Genomic DNA, 18,065 nt, shown 5'->3' on the forward strand with positions numbered 1-18,065 from the left:
TGCTAGTGATACGAGGCCGTTGGGATCCAGCAGAGCGTTCCGTATTAACCTCCTGAACCCACCGATTCCATATTCTGCTAACAGTCACTGGATCTCGATCATCGCGAGCAGCAGTGTCGCGATACGATAAACCACAATCGCGACAGGCTACAATCCGACCTTTATCAAAGTCAGAAACGTGATAGTACGCATTTCTCGTCCTTACACGAGGCATCACAACAACGGTTCACCAGGCAACGCCGGTCAGCTGCTGTTTGTTTATGAGAAATCGGTTGGAAACTTTCGTCATGTCAGCACGTTGTAGGTGTCGCCAACGGCGCCAACCTTGTGTGAATGCTCTGAAAAGCTAATCATTTGCATATCACAGCATCTTCTTCGTGTCGGTTAAATTACGCGTCTGTAGCACGTCATCTTCGTGGTGTAGCAGTTTTAATGGCCAGTAGCGTATATAGATGTAGCTCGGCCACCGCTAGAAAGTTGCCGATGTTTTCGCTCTGGGCAGGGTAGGAGGATGGTGAGGAAGTTGGGCTCCACAACACTTCGGCTTTATCCTGCGGCCTAAGGGCATTGTCACCGGGCGGCTTCCGGCATGCTGGCCCGGTGTTTGCGGAAGCGGCCGCGGAAGCCACGCCTCCCGCGGCCGACGAAACCCGGAAAGGGTGAACGACCCCTGCTGTGCGCATCAATACTCGCGGCCAGTGCGCGCCCGGCTGCATGCCGCCTGCTGCCTTCGCTCACCCCCGCCACCCCCACCCTGCCTCTTACATCCCTTCCACACCCTCCCCCTTCAGCCCTTTGGCCGCAGCGGCATAAGGTCCGGGGCCGCCCTTCTCCTTCCTCCTCTTCACGGCGCCGACGCCCTTCGTATTTTCCGGAGGGGCTGTAAATCAGCGGCTTTGGAGAACAAATGCTCCCCTGAATGTTTTACGGGACACATTTCGCGCGGTAAATATGACGGCACACCGCAGCACCGGCTCGGTGAAGATAAAATTGGCTCGGGATCGCGGCGGGAAGCCAAAATCCCGTTGTCGTTAATACGGATATATGATTAATACCGGGCGGGGAAGCTAAGGCAGTCCGTTCCAAAAACATCCACGACTACTGAATATATCGAGGTGCAGATTTACCTAAGCTATAGCGAAAAATATGGCTAACTTTGCCTTTTTAACTTTATTTTTATTGGCGACTTGACTACTTATGATCACGCTGCAACTTCGTTTTGTTCTCTTCGTTCAGGGTTTCCTCTGTTTCCAGTACTCTTTCATACGGCCGCAGTTTTGTATTTTTTCCCTTATATGAATGTTCTTCCTGATTTTGTAGTTATTCTTTCGGCCTGAAACCTTTCAAGACTGTGTTCTGTCCCGAAACATGTCCTGTTCCAACATGAGAGGAGGGTGGACCTCTCAAGGTCTTTTCGAGCACCTTTAATCCACGTCGTGGAGGTGTCGAGTTCCAGAGATTATCAAATATTTGTCGGATAACTGACTTTTGTCCATTCTGTACAGGTGTCTAAGAAAAACCAGCCTACTTTTTCTCATGGTCTCCGAGGACTTAACATCTGAGGTTATCAGTTCCCTAGACTTAGAACTACTTAAATCTAACTAACCTAAGGACATCACACACATCCGTGTCCGAGGCAGCATTCGAACCTGCGACCGTAGCAGCAACGCGGTTCCGGACTGAAGCGCCTAGAACTGCTCGGCCACAGCGGCCGGCTTTCCACCCTGCTTGAGGCTGTATTGCACCCATGATTTTTCGTAACGTTATCCTTTCCAGGATCTACATTTCCTCTGGGTTGAAGTTCACCGACAGACATTCACCGAGCTAGGTGGCGCAGTGGCTAGCACACTGGAGTCGCATTCGGGAGGACGACGGTTCAATCCCGCGTCCGGCCAACCTGATTTAGGTTTTCCGTCATTTCCCTAAATCGCCCCAGACAAGTGCTCGGATGGTTCCTATGAAAGGGCACGGCCGACTTCCTTCCCCGTCCTTCCTTAATCCGATGAGACCGATTTCCTCGCTGTCTGGTCTCCTCCCCCACAACAACCCAACCCACCCCTTTTGACAGGTTATCACTGCCGAACAGTCGTACTGTTTGAGCACAGTAATGTAGTGTTTTACTTTGGCATTTAAGGAGCAGCACTGTTTGTTGTAAAAATGTTTTGTCAGCCCAAGTGCTCTCTATCTTTTTGGGATCCGATCGCCTACCTCAGAGTTTCATAGTCAACCCTCTTTCATGGCTTGGCCACGGTACTTGAACTTCTTTACCCTCTTAATCTGGTCTCCCTCTGTTTCAAGGACTTCGGTCCATATTTGTAGTTCATCATGAATCTGGTCTTTTCTATCAAGATTCTCAGCCGTATTTTGCTGGCGATCCTTTCCAAGAGGATCATATGGGTGGTCGCTTCCTCTTGGTTTACGCCGAGTATCGCAGTCATCAGCAAAAGGCCGGCGGTTCACTGTGATTCCGTTTATATTTTCCCCATAAGCAGATGCTGCTTATTCCTTTGTTTTTCACCAGTTCAGGTTCCAAGATCTGGGCGTCATTCTGCAAGAGATGAAGAAAAAAAGGAGTAGGGGTAATATTTCCTAGAACAACATTGCTCTAAGTAGCAGTACCCATTAATGGCCCTACCTAAAGGCACTAGGCGAAAGCTGGTCAACGGTATCAAAGGTGGATGAGAGATCTCGGTTACCAGCGGCACAGACACAGGAACAACCTTTTGGAGTAAACTTCGAAAAACAATCATTTTGGATGAACAATCCGATTTTGTATTGGAATTAATTCCTTCCCTTACAACTCCATTTCATATGCAGAACTTTTTGTTTCGTTAATGATTTATTGAAACCGGCCACGATTAGGTACATCAGGCCCTCTTTGTCATCCACGCAGACATTCTGAAAATTTTACTTTACGTTCATTACGATAAGCATGCTTTGAGTTACATGTATAATAGAATAAAGAATTTATAAATTGCTATAGTGCAGAAAAAACACAGTATACATTTGTGCATGAGGAGCACAACACGAAGACAAATTACAGGCTCATAGATTTGAACAATGAGCACTACTGCAATGTACTAGAGAGAAGGGGTAGAGAAGAGGGACAAAGACAGAGAAAAGAAAGTGGACTGACTGACTGAGAAATGAAAATAGATTGGTTAGTTGACTGATTTGAGGGATGGAACCAAGCAGTGAGCTCATCGGTCCCATCGGATTTGGGAAGGGTGGGGAAGGAAGTCGGCCGTGCCCTTTCAAAGGCACCATCCCGGCATTTGCCTGGAGCGATTTAGCAAAATCGCGGGAAATCTAAATCAGGAGGGCCGGACGCTGGTTTGAACTAAATATAGAATGAAGCGTAACTGAGAGGAGATGGTAGCATTTGCTTTACTATTCGACAGAGCGAAACTGGCTGTATATGTTTTTTTAATTATTGAAGAATCATGACTATGTAGACAGACGGAAGTGCTTCAGCATTTTCTTGAAATCGCGGTAGGATGCTTCACAGATGAATAGCAGGAACAGAGCACGATACGGAAATGGCGGCTTTCTCGGGGAATTTCATTGATGAAATCTTCCCGGATTATCAGCGGAGTCGTGGAGTCTTGTCGTCGCAACGTATCGACGGGATTCTTACTCGTCGTCTTTAGCTGAAGTGTCTGTTCCACATATGCTCACTTCTGCCGTACTTTGCGTTCACTTAGTAGCTCGTTTCTCAATTGTTTACGTAGGTGTTTGCAGCCTAATGACTGCTCCCTTCTGTTCCTTCCCTCCCTCCCTCTGGGTTTCTCTGTTCTTGTGTGTGTGTGTGTGTGTGTGTGTGTGTCTGTGTTTGTGCGCGCGCGTCTGTTTTTTAGTTAATTACGTAGCCCACCTGCATATACAGTTTGAGAAGCTCGGGTCATCCAGACAATGTGTCGATGTTTCTTTGAAAACCTCATAGCGGTGCCAGGAGATAGTAACCTTACTTATACTGTCCATGTTAAAACACAGTTCCGGGTGCACACGCAGTGTCGCCCTAATTGCATGGAGTGGTGAGATGCAGTGGCTATTATATTGACGACTGTAGTATCCAGATCCAGCCGTGATTTCACTTTAAAACATTGTGTGAGAATATCCATTATGTGTTAAGAGACTGAAATAAATTTAGTGAAAGCTATCGCCAACTTCAGTGGACGTAAATATACTTGTCAGTACAATTTTATAAAAGAACTCATCTTTCATTGCAACTATCCCCATTCAGTATTGATCCATAGCGAGAATACTTTGCCCTCCAGAATAATTACTGTTTTGACAGGACAGCAAGACAGCCTAAGAGAGTAGCCAAGCAAAGAATAAATTAATAATAACAGCGGGAATAGGTACCTTTTCCGTCAACAGTACGTGTTGTTCCATTGGTAGCTTGCCATTCTTGCATTATCCGTTGCGTTCTTGATTAATTTCAGTATCAGTTTTGTAAGGTTATAGATACAGCTACCCTCTGAATACCAATACCTGTAGCTTACACGTAATGATCTAGCGCAGCAGCACTGCCTCCAAGGGAACCAAAGAATAGTGGATATTCGCAGGTGGATATCATACGCGTTTCGACGATACATGGCAGCGCGCCTTGAGAAGTTCGATAAATCCATTACATATTGCAGTGTTCGTGGACGATTGAAAACTAGTCGATATTAGAAGCGAGTCGTTAGCAAAGATCGACACAAGCAATGGTTTTCTCAGAAAAGTAATAACACGCCGAAAGAATAGTGAACGTCAGTACTTATGCGTAGAAACATTAGGAACGTGTAACGTGCCTTATACCAGAGACAGTAAACCTACAGTTCTTTGAAGTTAGTGTTCTCTTCTGAATCCCTTTTATTGCTATTAGAACTTTACGTGGAGATTTTCAATGGCAAGCGTGGTGATTTTGACAGGGTATTTACCGGTTGGTACCATTTTTAGTCTTTAGTTGCATGTTCCTTGAGAGTAAGATGCTCATTCTAAGCAGTCCAGCACAAACATTGGTCTGATCGCCATGGTTACATCAGCACAGGTGATTTTAGAGAGAAACTTGCCCGTGATTGACACGAGTAACTGAAATATAGAAAGGTCTTGGCTCAAATGGCTCTGAGCACTATGGGACTCAACTGCCGAGGTCATTAGTCCCCTAGAACTTAGAACTAGTTAAACCTAACTAACCTAAGGACATCACAAACATCCATGCCCGAGGCAGGATTCGAACCTGCGACCGTAGCGGTCTTGCGGTTCCAGACTGCAGCGCCTTTAACCGCACGGCCACTTCGGCCGGCTAGAAAGGTCTTGATCGCACAGTTATTTATTAAGCGTTACGCTTTTAAAAAGTTAATCACCAGACTGAAGCTGTGGAATAAAGTGCACAAGAAAATTAACGATAGCAAATATGTAAATACTAACATAAGAATGCATATTAGTACTCCATATACAGAAATACTTACATTTAAACAAACATTAGTGCAAAGCTCACGAAAGTAAGTGCTGATACTCAATATAATACAGATGTCACCTCATGTAGGCACATTTGATAGTGTCGTTATCTATACGAAGAGAACCAATGCTAAACTGAGTGTGGTGATTAAGCTATCAGTTGGAGGCGCTAGCATTAAACATAGATAGGAAGTCAAAGAGTAACTTTACAAAGAACCCGGCGTTGCGATTAACTACATGTCAGAACATCGTGACAGATTGACAACGATACATATAAGCTACTTTATGGAAGAGAAACTCATATACTAACAGCGTGAAACGTGCGTCGTTAGGTAGCACCGTGAACAACGTTACAGAGATAGCCGTCAGTTATTACTCAAAACAGAAGACATGTACGCATCCAGTAACAGGCGTGATACAATACCAACATACACTGAAGCTCCATAGCAACTGGTATAGGCACGCGTATTCAAATACAGGAATATGTCAACAGGCAGAACACGGCGCTGTGGTCGGCAACGCTACGTAAGACAACAAGTGTCTGGCACAGTTGTTAGATCGATTACTGCTGCTACAATGGCAGGTTATCAAGATATAAGTGAGTTTCAACGTCGTGTCATACTCGGCGCGCGAGCGATGGGGCACAGCATCTCCGAGGTAGCGATGAAGTGGGGATTTTCCCGTACGACCATTTCACGAGTGTACAGTGAATACCACGAACCAGGTAAAACATCAAATCTCCGACATTACTGCGTCCAGAAAAAGATCCTACAAGAACGGGACCAACGACGACTGAAGAGCATCGTTCAGCTTGACAGAAGTGCAACTCTTCTGGAAATTGCTGCAGATTTCAGAGCTGGGCCATCAACAAGCGTCAGCACGCGAACCTTTCAACGAAACATTATCGATATGGGCTTTTGGAGCCGAAGGCCCTCGTGCCCCTTGATGACTGCACGACACGTAGCTTTACGCATCGCCTGGGATCGTCAACACTGACATTGAACTGTTGATGAGTGGAAAAATGTTGCCTGGTCGGACGAGTCTCATTTCAAATTGCATCGAGCGGATGGACGTGTACTGCGGGTATGGCAGCAACCTCGTCAATCCATGGGCTCTGTATGTCAGCAGGGGACTGTTCAAGTTGGAGGAGGCTCTGTAATGGTGTGGGCCGTGTGCAGTTGGACTTAAATGGGACCCCTGATACGTCTAGATACGACGCTGACAGGTGACACGTACGTACGCATCCTGTCTGATCACCTGCATCCATTCATGTCCATTGGGCTTTCCGCCGGACTTGGGCAATTGCAGCAGGATATGCAACACCACACACGTCCAGATTTGCTGCTGATTGGCTCCAGGAACACTGTTCTGAGTTTAAACACTTCCGCTGGCCACCAAATTCCCCAAACATGAACATTATTGAGCATATCTGGAATGCTTTGCAACGTGCTCCTCAGAAGACATCTTCACCTCCTCGTACTCTTACGAATTTATGGACAGCCCTGCACAATTCATGGTGTTAGTTCCCTCCAGGACTACTTCAGACCTTAGTCGAGTTGCTGCACTTATGCGTGCTCGTGGGGGCACTACACGATACTGGGCAGGTGTACCAGCCGGTATAGGTAAGAAATAAAATACAAGTTAGGAAAGAATAAGTTTGCAACCACCACTAAATACAATGTTACATAAGTCTCACCAAACGTATCATGTTATAATAGACGCATATGTAATAAATGACGCAACAGAATCATTTAGGTGAGCCTAGATTGGTGGCAACAACTTGAAAGAAAAAGGAACTATATGCAACAAAAGGATTTTCGTAATTTATTTTTTTTAAAAAAACTTAAAATTATAGTATTAGATCATATAACAATCCAGCTGTTCTTAGTTTCCAACCATTACAAAATGAAATGTTAAATGAGTATGAGACAATAGTCGAACAAATAAAGGAGACATTCAATGTAGCCATTTAGGTAAGAGTAGGTGAGTTACAACACTTTGAAATAATGTTTCCTGGACGTCCTCAACCATCTAATTCAACCTAGGCTCATATTCTTTCTGATATTATACCTTCACGTTTTTTAATATAAAATAAAGGAAAAATTGTAATATTACGTTATTTCAAATTGTTGCCACTCATCTAGACTTAGCTAAACGGTTGTGCTGAACATGTCCATTATTTTTTCGACTATTATAAAATGACTACAGTTGATCATACTGTAAGGTGTCAGGCAAATCCAACACCTACAGTGAAAACCCTGACATGATGAGCAAATCCAGTAGTATGTCACATAGCTCTGAATAAATCGTGACATTAAATTAACCAAAGTAATACGACTACCGAGCGAGCAAATGGAATACCACAGACTAACACAAGAATGCCTAAATGCATGTCATACCTCCCCACCGTAAGACAGACGCAGTTCCGAGGGGAGAAACGAGAACAGAAGCCGAGAGCAGAACCGTGTTAAGTTAGAAGGCCCTACGATAAGGGACGGACATCCACGTCGCCAGCTAACCGTTAGGACCACCCCCCAGCCCATGTTAAAAGCTAGAGCCTTAGCGTGAGACTTTGTCGCGTCTCTGTTACGTCAGGACCACCCCCAGCCCATGTTAAAAGCTAGAGCCCTCCAGAAGAACAGTATAGATCTTACGATAAAACCAAAAGGACCACCCCAGCCGCATGTTTTAGCGTGAGACTTTTTCGCGTCTCTGTTACGTCAGGACCACCCCCCAGCCCATGTTAAAAGATAGAGCCCTGCAGAAGAACAGTACAGATCTTACGATAACGCTAAAAGGACCACACCAGCTGCAAGTTTTAGCGTGAGACTTTTTCGCGTCTCTGTTACGTTGCAAACTTTAAAAACATTGCCCCACCACGAAAAGTATAACGTTTCTCATTGGATAGACAGAATGTCTGTAGGCGGAGCTTAAGGTTAACATTGAGACCCTGATTGGTCAGATGAAAACACAGCCAGATAGTTCTTTTTAAACCAACTTCGGTAAATTGTAGTAAGGAGAAGTTAGGGGAGTTGCTTCCGAGACGGCGAGGTGAGCGGAGCTGTGCTGTCCGCCGCCCCCTGACGAACACCGACAAGGTAATTAACGCACGCAACGCCGCATAACAGCGTTAAATTAAAGCTCATGGTGTTCACATTTGCCACTTGAAGTAAAAATCTGAAACGTGATGATTTTTCTGTTATATAGTTATTGAGAAGCCACTGTAATTTACAAAAAGTTAGATAAGTAATTAGAGATAATTGAGGGTCACTGTAGACCATTTTGATAGTTTTCTCTCTTGTGAAATTTAATTTAAACCTAGTTTATAGATGTGATATGGCATAGGTCATCCTTCGATCCGTTGTAGAACTTGGAAACCCATTCAGGGAATATTCGTTCACATTTTTGTTGAACGCAGTTGGTTTTTACCATCCTGTATTAAAACATTTCCTTTTATCAATAGTGCAATTTATAAACGATGTTTTGTGAGTAGAATAAAATTTCCAATGGTAAACTTAACTGCTTTTTCGACGTTATTTTACCAGCTAACTAAAAATAGGAAAGCCTTGAACCCCTTCCACTAAATTTAGTTAGTTTTAAGATTCTTTTACAGAGAGTGCAGTGGAGCTGACGCTTAAATCATTAAGTATTTGATTATATCATCGCTAGTCTCTCTGAACTCTTTTGAATTCTACATGTCATGTGTGGTCTGGCGTCTCCTTACCAGCAACAGGTCCCAGGTTCAAACTAGTCAATTCCCTAAAAAACACGCTCGGAGCGTCGTTGCGCGAAAGTGGTAGGGAGACACGATATAGAACAAACAGATACCACACAGAATGTTAGAAAATGGCGACCCTGCCAGGATGGTAAAATACCATGACTGAAGGTCGACCACATGCCTAACTAGGTCAGAAAAATATCCTGTTAAAAAATTTTCGTAATAAGAAAAACTTTTTTTGAACGTTATAAATAGTCGAAACAATAGCTGCAGCGATAGATAGTAAGAAAGTATTCAATAAAAGTGAGACATTCTGGCAGAGACAATAGCATAATTAAGTTATGAATTTTAATATTGTTAGAATTAAGTTTTCTCTCCAGTGCAAGCGCACAGATGGCGGATACATCGTTGACAAGTTGGTTCTGACCGAACAAGTAAGTGAATTGATTGTCAAGTCGTGTGAACAAGAAGTTTATGAAATGCGTGAGATCGTATGAGCGCATGTTGACTCGAAGTAGGGCGGGTGAATTGCTTTTAAAACAGAAAATAAGGGATTCGGAAAGATTAGCAATGGCAGATCGAGACCTTGACCGAATTGAGGTAGAGACCCAGCATGAAAATGGATAGAGAATAGAGGACAGTACAACAGACGATGCAGTATCGCGAGAAATAGGACATATAACGCACCATAACGAGGATAATGTACGTCAAGGCATAGAAAGCATAAGTCAGCATACGACAGAGGAGCAGGAAAGTAGAGAGACAGTCGATGAGGATTCTAACTTACGTCTTGAATACGTAGAACGCACAGTACAAGTAATCAGAGCTCCCTTACCACAGAGTACAAGGAATGCGAGCAGAAGCGTGTCACAGCAGAGTTCAATACAATTGGTTGCGAACCAACACTTGGGCGAAAACACAGAGCATAGGACGTCGGAAGAAAACGCAATAGGACCCACCAATCTGGCAGAATTATTACAATTAATGACGGAAACCATGACAAGGCAAAATAAAGACACAGCGAACCAAATTCAAATTCAGAATGCAGAAACGACGAACCAAATTGCAGAAATCACGAGACAAATGCGTGAGATTAAAGAACAAAACAAAAAAATTCGGTTACACCTAAGTCATATTGAAGACGAGGCAAAAGAATCTCGAGAAGTGATACGAAACTTAATAACAGGTCACAATCAATTCAGAACAGACACTGACAAGGTACAAGCGGACGTACAAACATTGCGTAATGATATTCAGGACGAGATCAAAACATTACGTAACAACACCCAGGGAGAAGTCAAGAAACTAGAGAAACAGATAAACGAAATTACTAGACAAGCAGCAGGTACAGCGCGTGAAATTGTTGAAAACAGTGTGTTAAACAAACGTATCACAAAAACAGCGCTGAAAAGATATGATAACCGCATAGTCAAAATAGAAGCGCAAACGAAGCGACAAATTCAGAAATTGCCAACAGAGTTGTTGCAAACCATTGAAGAGCGTAGTGAACAGGATCGAACAAGCACAGAGTCTGCAACCACATCCGTATCTGTAACAGCACCGGAAAAACAAGCAATTAACGAAGATATTATGCATTTGCGATTCCAATCACTGGCGGAAAGTAACATACGTGAAATCAGACAGCCTGCACAGCAACAAACATGTTTCGAAATTCTTGATGAACAAACGACATCACAAATACATGCGGAACCACAAATGTATGTTTCAAGACAGTTTGGATCGTGCAATGAAGCGGCAAGGTTAGACAGACAAGATACCCAACCAATACGTGACAATGGAAAGCCAGGTCGCGAAGAGTACAGTGCAATGCATTTAGCTACACGTTCACAACCGATGGAAGAAAATTATTGCGTACCACTCCAACGATACTACGCAAGGGTAGGCGAAAGTTACAGTGGACAATATCCAATGGATCTACCACAACCGGAAAGAACGACGGGAGAAATTATCAGAAACAAAAGTGGCGAAGAATCGTGATTTTCATATTGAACTATGACGAAGTACGACAACGATCATTTCCTCACTGTCAGAAAATTTCAACACTTTCGAGAAGGAAACTCATTACATCCACGAACTTTTATTGATCAATTCCGAGTAGGATTACCAGAACACTGGACGCTAGCACGCAAATTAGACTTTATATGTGCACACATGTCAGGAACAGTCGCAGAAACCATGCAGAATGTTGCAGCGACATGCCGATCGTACGAAGATTTCAGAGAGAAGTTTCTCTCACGATATCGGTCCAGCGAAGCACAGAACAGAGTGAAGTACGAATTATTACAGAACCCATATTTTGAAAATTCAGGACAGAAGAGTCCCGTGAAATTTTTCGAATTAATGGGAAAGAAAAATCAATGCTTAGATGTACCATACAGTGACGGAGAGTTGATTAAATTATGCGCTATGAAGCTACCATTTAAATACCAGCAATCATTACTAGGTCGCGGAGGCAATGACGTCGAAGCATTTAAAGGTATTCTAAGGGAACTAGAGTTCATATTTTCGGAAGATGACGCAAGAAAAAGACGAAGCGCACGTGAAAACGAAAGCAAAAAGCAGTCGAATCCACAAGACACAGTACGAAGAAACAATAATTACGAACTACGTGTTAACTTCACACCAAGAAACGACAATAGATTTCAACAAAGAACCGGTTATGGATTTAGAAGAGAATATGGAAATAATAATTCCAATCCCAAAGAAAGCAGGTGTTGACAGATGTGAGAATTACCGAACAATCAGTTTAATAAGCCACAGCTGCAAAATATTAAAACGAATTCTTTACAGACGGATGGAAAAACTAGTAGACGCCGACCTCGGGGAACATCAGTTTGGATTCCGTAGAAATACTGGAACACGTGAGGCAATATTGACCTTACTACTTATCTTAGAAGAAAGATTAAGGAAAGGCAAACCTACGTTTCTAGCATTTGTAGACTTAGAGAAAGCTTTTGACAATGTTGACTGGAATACTCTCTTTCAAATTCTAAAGGTGGCAGGGGTAAAATACAGGGAGCGAAAGGCTATTTACAATTTGTACAGAAACCAGATGGCAGTTATAAGAGTCGAGGGACATGAAAGGGAAGCAGTGGTTGGGAAGGGAGTGAGACAGGGTTGTAGCCTCTCCCCGATGTTATTCAATCTGTATATTGAGCAAGCAGTAAAGGAAACAAAAGAAAAATTCGGAGTAGGTATTAAAATCCATGGAGAAGAAATAAAAACTTTGAGGTTCGCCGATGACATTGTAATTCTGTCAGAGACAGCAAAGGACTTGGAAGAGCAGTTGAACGGAATGGATGGTGTCTTGAAGAGAGGATATAAGATGAACATCAACAAAAGCAAAACGAGGATAATGGAATGTAGTCGAATTAAGTCGGGTGATGTTGAGGGTATTAGATTAGGAAATGAGACACTTAAAGTAGTAAAGGAGTTTTGCTATTTGGGGAGCAAGATAACTGATGATGGTCGAAGTAGAGAGGATATAAAATGTAGACTGGCAATGGCAAGGAAAGCGTTTCTGAAGAAGAGAAATTTGTTAACATCGAGTATAGATTTAAGTGTCAGGAAGTCATTTCTGAAAGTATTTGTATGGAGTGTAGCCATGTATGGAAGTGAAACATGGACGGTAAATAGTTTGGACAAGAAGAGAATAGAAGCTTTCGAAATGTGGTGCTACAGAAGAATGCTGAAGATTAGATGGGTAGATCACATAACTAATGAGGAGGTACTGAATAGAATTGGGGAGAAGAGGAGTTTGCGGCACAACTTGACCAGAAGAAGGGATCGGTTGGTAGGACATGTTCTGAGGCATCAAGGGATTACCAATTTAGTATTGGAGGGCAGCGTGTAGGGTAAAAATCGTAGGGGGAGACTAAGAGATGAATACACTAAGCAGATTCAGAAGGATGTAGGCTGCAGTACGTACCGGGAGATGAAGAAGCTTGCATAGGATAGAGTAGCATGGAGAGCTGCATCAAACCAGTCTCAGGACTGAAGACCACAACAACAACAACATGGCAATAACTATAATTCACCCAGGAACGGCAACAAATATTACAGAGGGAATAACGACAGCCAGAATGGGTACTGGAGAACCAATAAACCGACAAATTATCAACAAAGAAACCACCATCAACAAACTGAACAAGAAAAGAGAATACAGATAGAAGAGGTGGAGGTAAGACCACCAAACCCCGATAAACGTTCGAATTGACAGCTAAGCGCCCATGTCAAAGAGAATGACGCACCGACCCAGGACAATTGCAGCACCTTGAACAGAGAAGTAAAAATCTTATCACGAGAAGGGAAGAAGGAAGAAACAAATCCGCAGGGACCAGATGAAAACGAAGACAAGAAAATAACAATATCGTGTTGGGACGAAATTAATTGGGAGAATACTGACGAGGAAGATGAATTACCAGAGGCATGCACAACGAATGTAGGAGGAAAGGACGAAGTAATGAGTATTGCAGAGCTATTTGAGATGGAAACCAGGGAAAGCGAATTCAATGAGGATAATGCGCAGTCGACAGAAGTTGAAAATAAGTTACGAGTGGGCACATAATCCAACGTATATAATGAAGGAAGTTATGAAGCGATAATTAGAGCATTTAAATGCGATTATGTGGAAGTAGCGACGAAGAAGGAGAAGATAGACGAGGATGAGGAAAAAGTAGAGGATGTTGAAGAAAGCGTAAATGAAGGAAGAAATAGAGAAGAGGAAATAAAAGAGAGAGAAGTAGCAGTCGAATCTTATCCTACAGAAAGTTCGAATTCACAAGGGAAATTCCTAAAAAGACTCATGTATGATTCAGTGGAGAATTCGTTGATGCAAGAAGAAGAAGAACAGAACCAACCCTTTCAAATTCAACCAATTGTGAAGGCCATGGTAAAGCATATCCCAGTCAATATTGTAATTGATAGCGGAAGTGATCTGACTGCTATCTCAGAAAATTTATTCATGCAGTGTAATGTGAATGAGGAATTGCCAGTTCTGAAAACACGTAAGATTAAAGTAAGAGGTCCTATTAGAAACAATGCTGCTGAAGTTACGAGACAAACAAGGTTAACTCTTTCGTGCCAAGGTCAAAAGATCAAAGCCAACTTCGTGATTACACCTAAAGTAACTGTAGATTTGATTATAGGTGCAGATTTTTTAAATGAGAGACGAGCGATAATAGATATGGGTAAAGGTAGCGTAACATTCGGGAATGTCACACTTCTCTTTGAGCAAAAGCTAAAATTAGGAGAAATACCAGTTATAAACAAACAATTAAGAATGACGAGAGATAAAGAGGATGAAGAATTAGAATGGTATGCATAAAAGGGGGAATCGCCTCAACTCATGTTAGAAGTTCATAAAAGAAATCGACGAAAAATTGCAAGAAGTTCAGGGTATTTCAGAACACACTAAAAGAGAATTAGAGGGTATTTTACAAGATAAAGCAGAGGTATTTTTACCTAAGACTGGCAGTATTAAACACTTTCAGTACAAGTTTGAAGATTAATTTTATTACTGGTAAATAATCAGCACAATATTTCAAGATTATGTTGCAGATTAAGATCGTCAGGAGAAAGAAGAATGAAGAGAGAGGTAGGTGGAAAAATGAAAGTAGTTTCAATAAAAACAAAAACAAAAATAACACCAATAGTATCATAGATTAAGGTGAAGGGATAAAGCGTTGATAGTCTAACAGCATGAAATACTAAAATGCTATACACCACGACACTACACAAAAATAAAAAACCAATTTGAGGTTTCTTGTAGAAGTTACGACTTCAAATATCTTACAATCGTAACATGGAAAGGGCGCCAAAATTTGTAAAGCTTTTTAAGAAGGCGTAAAACAATGTAGGTACTAGACATATGCTACATGATTATAAGTAAAAGTTTTTGTAAGAACCATTGTAAAAACTCCAGCAAGGATGAGATGCAATGACCCACAAGTTGCAACACGAGAAGTATCAAGAAAGGAAAGGACGTAATTAACAAAACACGATTCCTACAAGGCAGAAGCGTCGAGAGAAAGGAAAGGACAGTAAAACCAACAGAAGGCCCTTATATCGAAAGTGGGCAATAAATCTGCCCACTAGGCGGAACCCTGCTGGAACAGAACACGGAACCTTGCAGAGACACGACAGGACACCGAAGGCCAGAAAGGACCGGTGCAGGGACTGACAAGCAAACACCGGACTTTCACCGCTCATAAACCCCGGGACGCCCCCACTCAGCGGAGCAAGCAAAAAACAGCCCGACGAGAAGACCGTTGGGCAAGCCACCACTGGCAAAAAATATGTGTATAAATCACACTACTGCTATTAAACAGCACGCTGATGCACGAAACTGAAGAAAACGTCCACAAAATAAAAATGACATGCCCAAACAATTTATCAAACTGTGACTAAGAGGAGAACTTCAAAGCGACTAGTTATCAATAAATATTTCCATATCCTGCCCAGAGAAGAACCAAGAAGCAAGTAAGAAGCAGAGAAAAAGCAGGAAGAACAGAAGTGGAAGATTCGCAAGATTGAGACCAAGAAAGAAGATGGGTGAAGAATAGACGACATACCTTCCCAAATCCCTATCCTATTGTAAACTAGTCGTCTGCGAAGTATTACAACGAAAAACGACCGCTTTCAGCGACACATAACGATGACTTTCACACATACAAAGCCAGTAAACCACGAGATTCTGCACTCACAGCTCCATTCCATTATGGGACCTCCACAACAGCAACACACACTTGCAAAGCCAACAAGGAACGACAAACGAAGCTGTACATCAAATACTTTGTAAGAGGTCAATGATTAAAGAATTTTTTTGCTAGCGCAGTCGAGAAGATGTAATTTCGATGGACTGCTCACGCGCTGCGTGCGATATGTAAGGTATAAGAGAATCTCAGACCAGAGAGCAGTGTTGTATGCCGTAGCAGTAAGTAGTTGCTAGCAAGCAGTCGTGTGTGTGGAGTTGCCCGGGCTGGTTGAGGGAGCGATGGCGGTGCCTGAGCGTTGTAGTATAAGGTAAAAGCAGCCTCGCGCATATGTAGTATTGTTAAGTCAAGTCCCATGTAAATGTTTAAATAAATATCTCTTAATAATAATCTTTCTCATAAAAAGGTAACTTTTTACAATCATTCATTTCAATTTAAAGAATACACTAATTTCTCCAATCCTTGGTCATCTCGATTATTGAAAAGAAAAATCAGTTGTTTCTTTTTTACATGACAAATCTATCGGCCAGCATTGCACTTGGCTGTGCCAGAATAATTTCTTATAGGAGCAGATATATACGCGTTATCCTGCGACCTTATTGAGGTAAGAATTTTCAATTTATTCAGAATGATCTTTCAGGGCCATGATGCAGCGCTGCTGACATCCAAAATTCACCAGTTTAAATTCACAGTCATTATTGAAAGGTTATAAGTGAGTGACAATTTTTTATTGAGAGATTAGTCACATTTTGTTATTGGTAAGTTACGAAATTTTACTGTTGGTAGGTTTTGGAATTTATCTGTTTGGAGGTTACACTAAATGTTAATGTTATGGTTATATTTTTTACTGTTGGGAGGTTCTGGGACTTTTCTGTGGGGAGGTTACACTAAATGTATTATTTATATTATTTTATTTCTGTGGGGAGGTTACAACTTGCCCACATCCATCTCGCTCAAGTCCATCACCTTCATGCAAAAAACATTCGCCAACCTCATGCTTAAACATTCATAGGATTGTGTGAAATCAAATTATGTGATGTAAGAATTGTGCAAAAGAAACATGTGAAAAACTAAATAAGTTAAGCACACCAGACAGCTAATAAACTACAAAATAACAGTCATTGACTATGGACTTAAGTAAAAAATTGACTATCGATAAAAATAAGTCATTAGTTCTGAAATGGACAGTATATGAAGAACAAAAGTAAGGCATAATAAACATTAAAACTATATCCCACTTATTTTCTCCTTATAAAAATAAAAGAATAACTACATTTTACTTATTTTCTCCTTATAAAAACAAAGAATAACATTTTATCTTGTTGGAATACCACAGACTAACACAAGAATGCCTAAATGCATGTCATACCTTCCCACCATAAGACAGACGCAGTTCCGAGGGGAGAAACAAGAACAGAAGCCGAGAGCAGAACCGTGTTATGTTAGAAGGCCCGACGATAAGGGACGGACACCCACGTCGCCAGCTAACCGTTAGGACCACCCCCCAGCCCATGTTAAAAGCTAGAGCCTTAGCGTGAGACTTTTTCGCGTCTGTTACGTCAGGACTACCCCCAGCCCATGTTAAAAGCTAGAGCCCTCCAGAAGAACAGTATAGATCTTACGATAAAACCAAAAGGGCCACCCCAGCCGCATGTTTTAGCGTGAGACTTTTTCGCGTCTCTATTACGTCAGGACCACCCCCCAGCCCATGTTAAAAGATAGAGCCCTCCAGAAGAACAGTATAGATCTTACGATACCGCTAAAAGGACCACACCAGCTGCAAGTTTTAGCGTGAGACTTTTTCGCGTCTCTGTTACGTTGCAAACTTTAAAAACATTGCCCCACCACGAAAAGTATAACGTTTCTCATTGGATAGACAGAATGTCTGTAGGCGGAGCTTAAGGTTAACATTGAGACCCTGATTGGTCAGATGAAAACACAGCCAGATAGTTCTTTTTAAACCAACTTCGGTAAATTGTAGTAAGGAGAAGTTAGGGGAGTTGCTTCCGAGACGGCGAGGTGAGCGGAGCTGTGCTGTCCGCCGCCCCCTGACGAACACCGACAATGTAATGAACGCACGCAACGCCGCACAACAGCGCATAAAGCTTCACTCAGAACTGCAGAAGTCTCATCTGATACACCCCCTTTTTGCGTAATACTAGTGTCGA

At 42.3% G+C, this 18,065-nt stretch overlaps 1 protein-coding gene across 1 annotated transcript in view; it reads left to right on the forward strand.

Annotated features, from left to right (window-relative positions):
* The first annotated feature begins 589 nt into the window (after positions 1–589).
* Positions 590–18,065, forward strand: part of LOC126203572 (WAS/WASL-interacting protein family member 3-like) — a 71,999-nt gene continuing 54,523 nt past the window's right edge. The window contains exon 1 of the mRNA XM_049937898.1: positions 590–814. Coding sequence (XP_049793855.1) covers positions 590–814 — 225 coding nt within the window. The remainder of the gene's footprint in view (positions 815–18,065) is intronic.

The sequence above is a fragment of the Schistocerca nitens genome, chromosome 9 (assembly GCF_023898315.1).
Source record: "Schistocerca nitens isolate TAMUIC-IGC-003100 chromosome 9, iqSchNite1.1, whole genome shotgun sequence".
NCBI lineage: Eukaryota > Metazoa > Arthropoda > Insecta > Orthoptera > Acrididae > Schistocerca > Schistocerca nitens.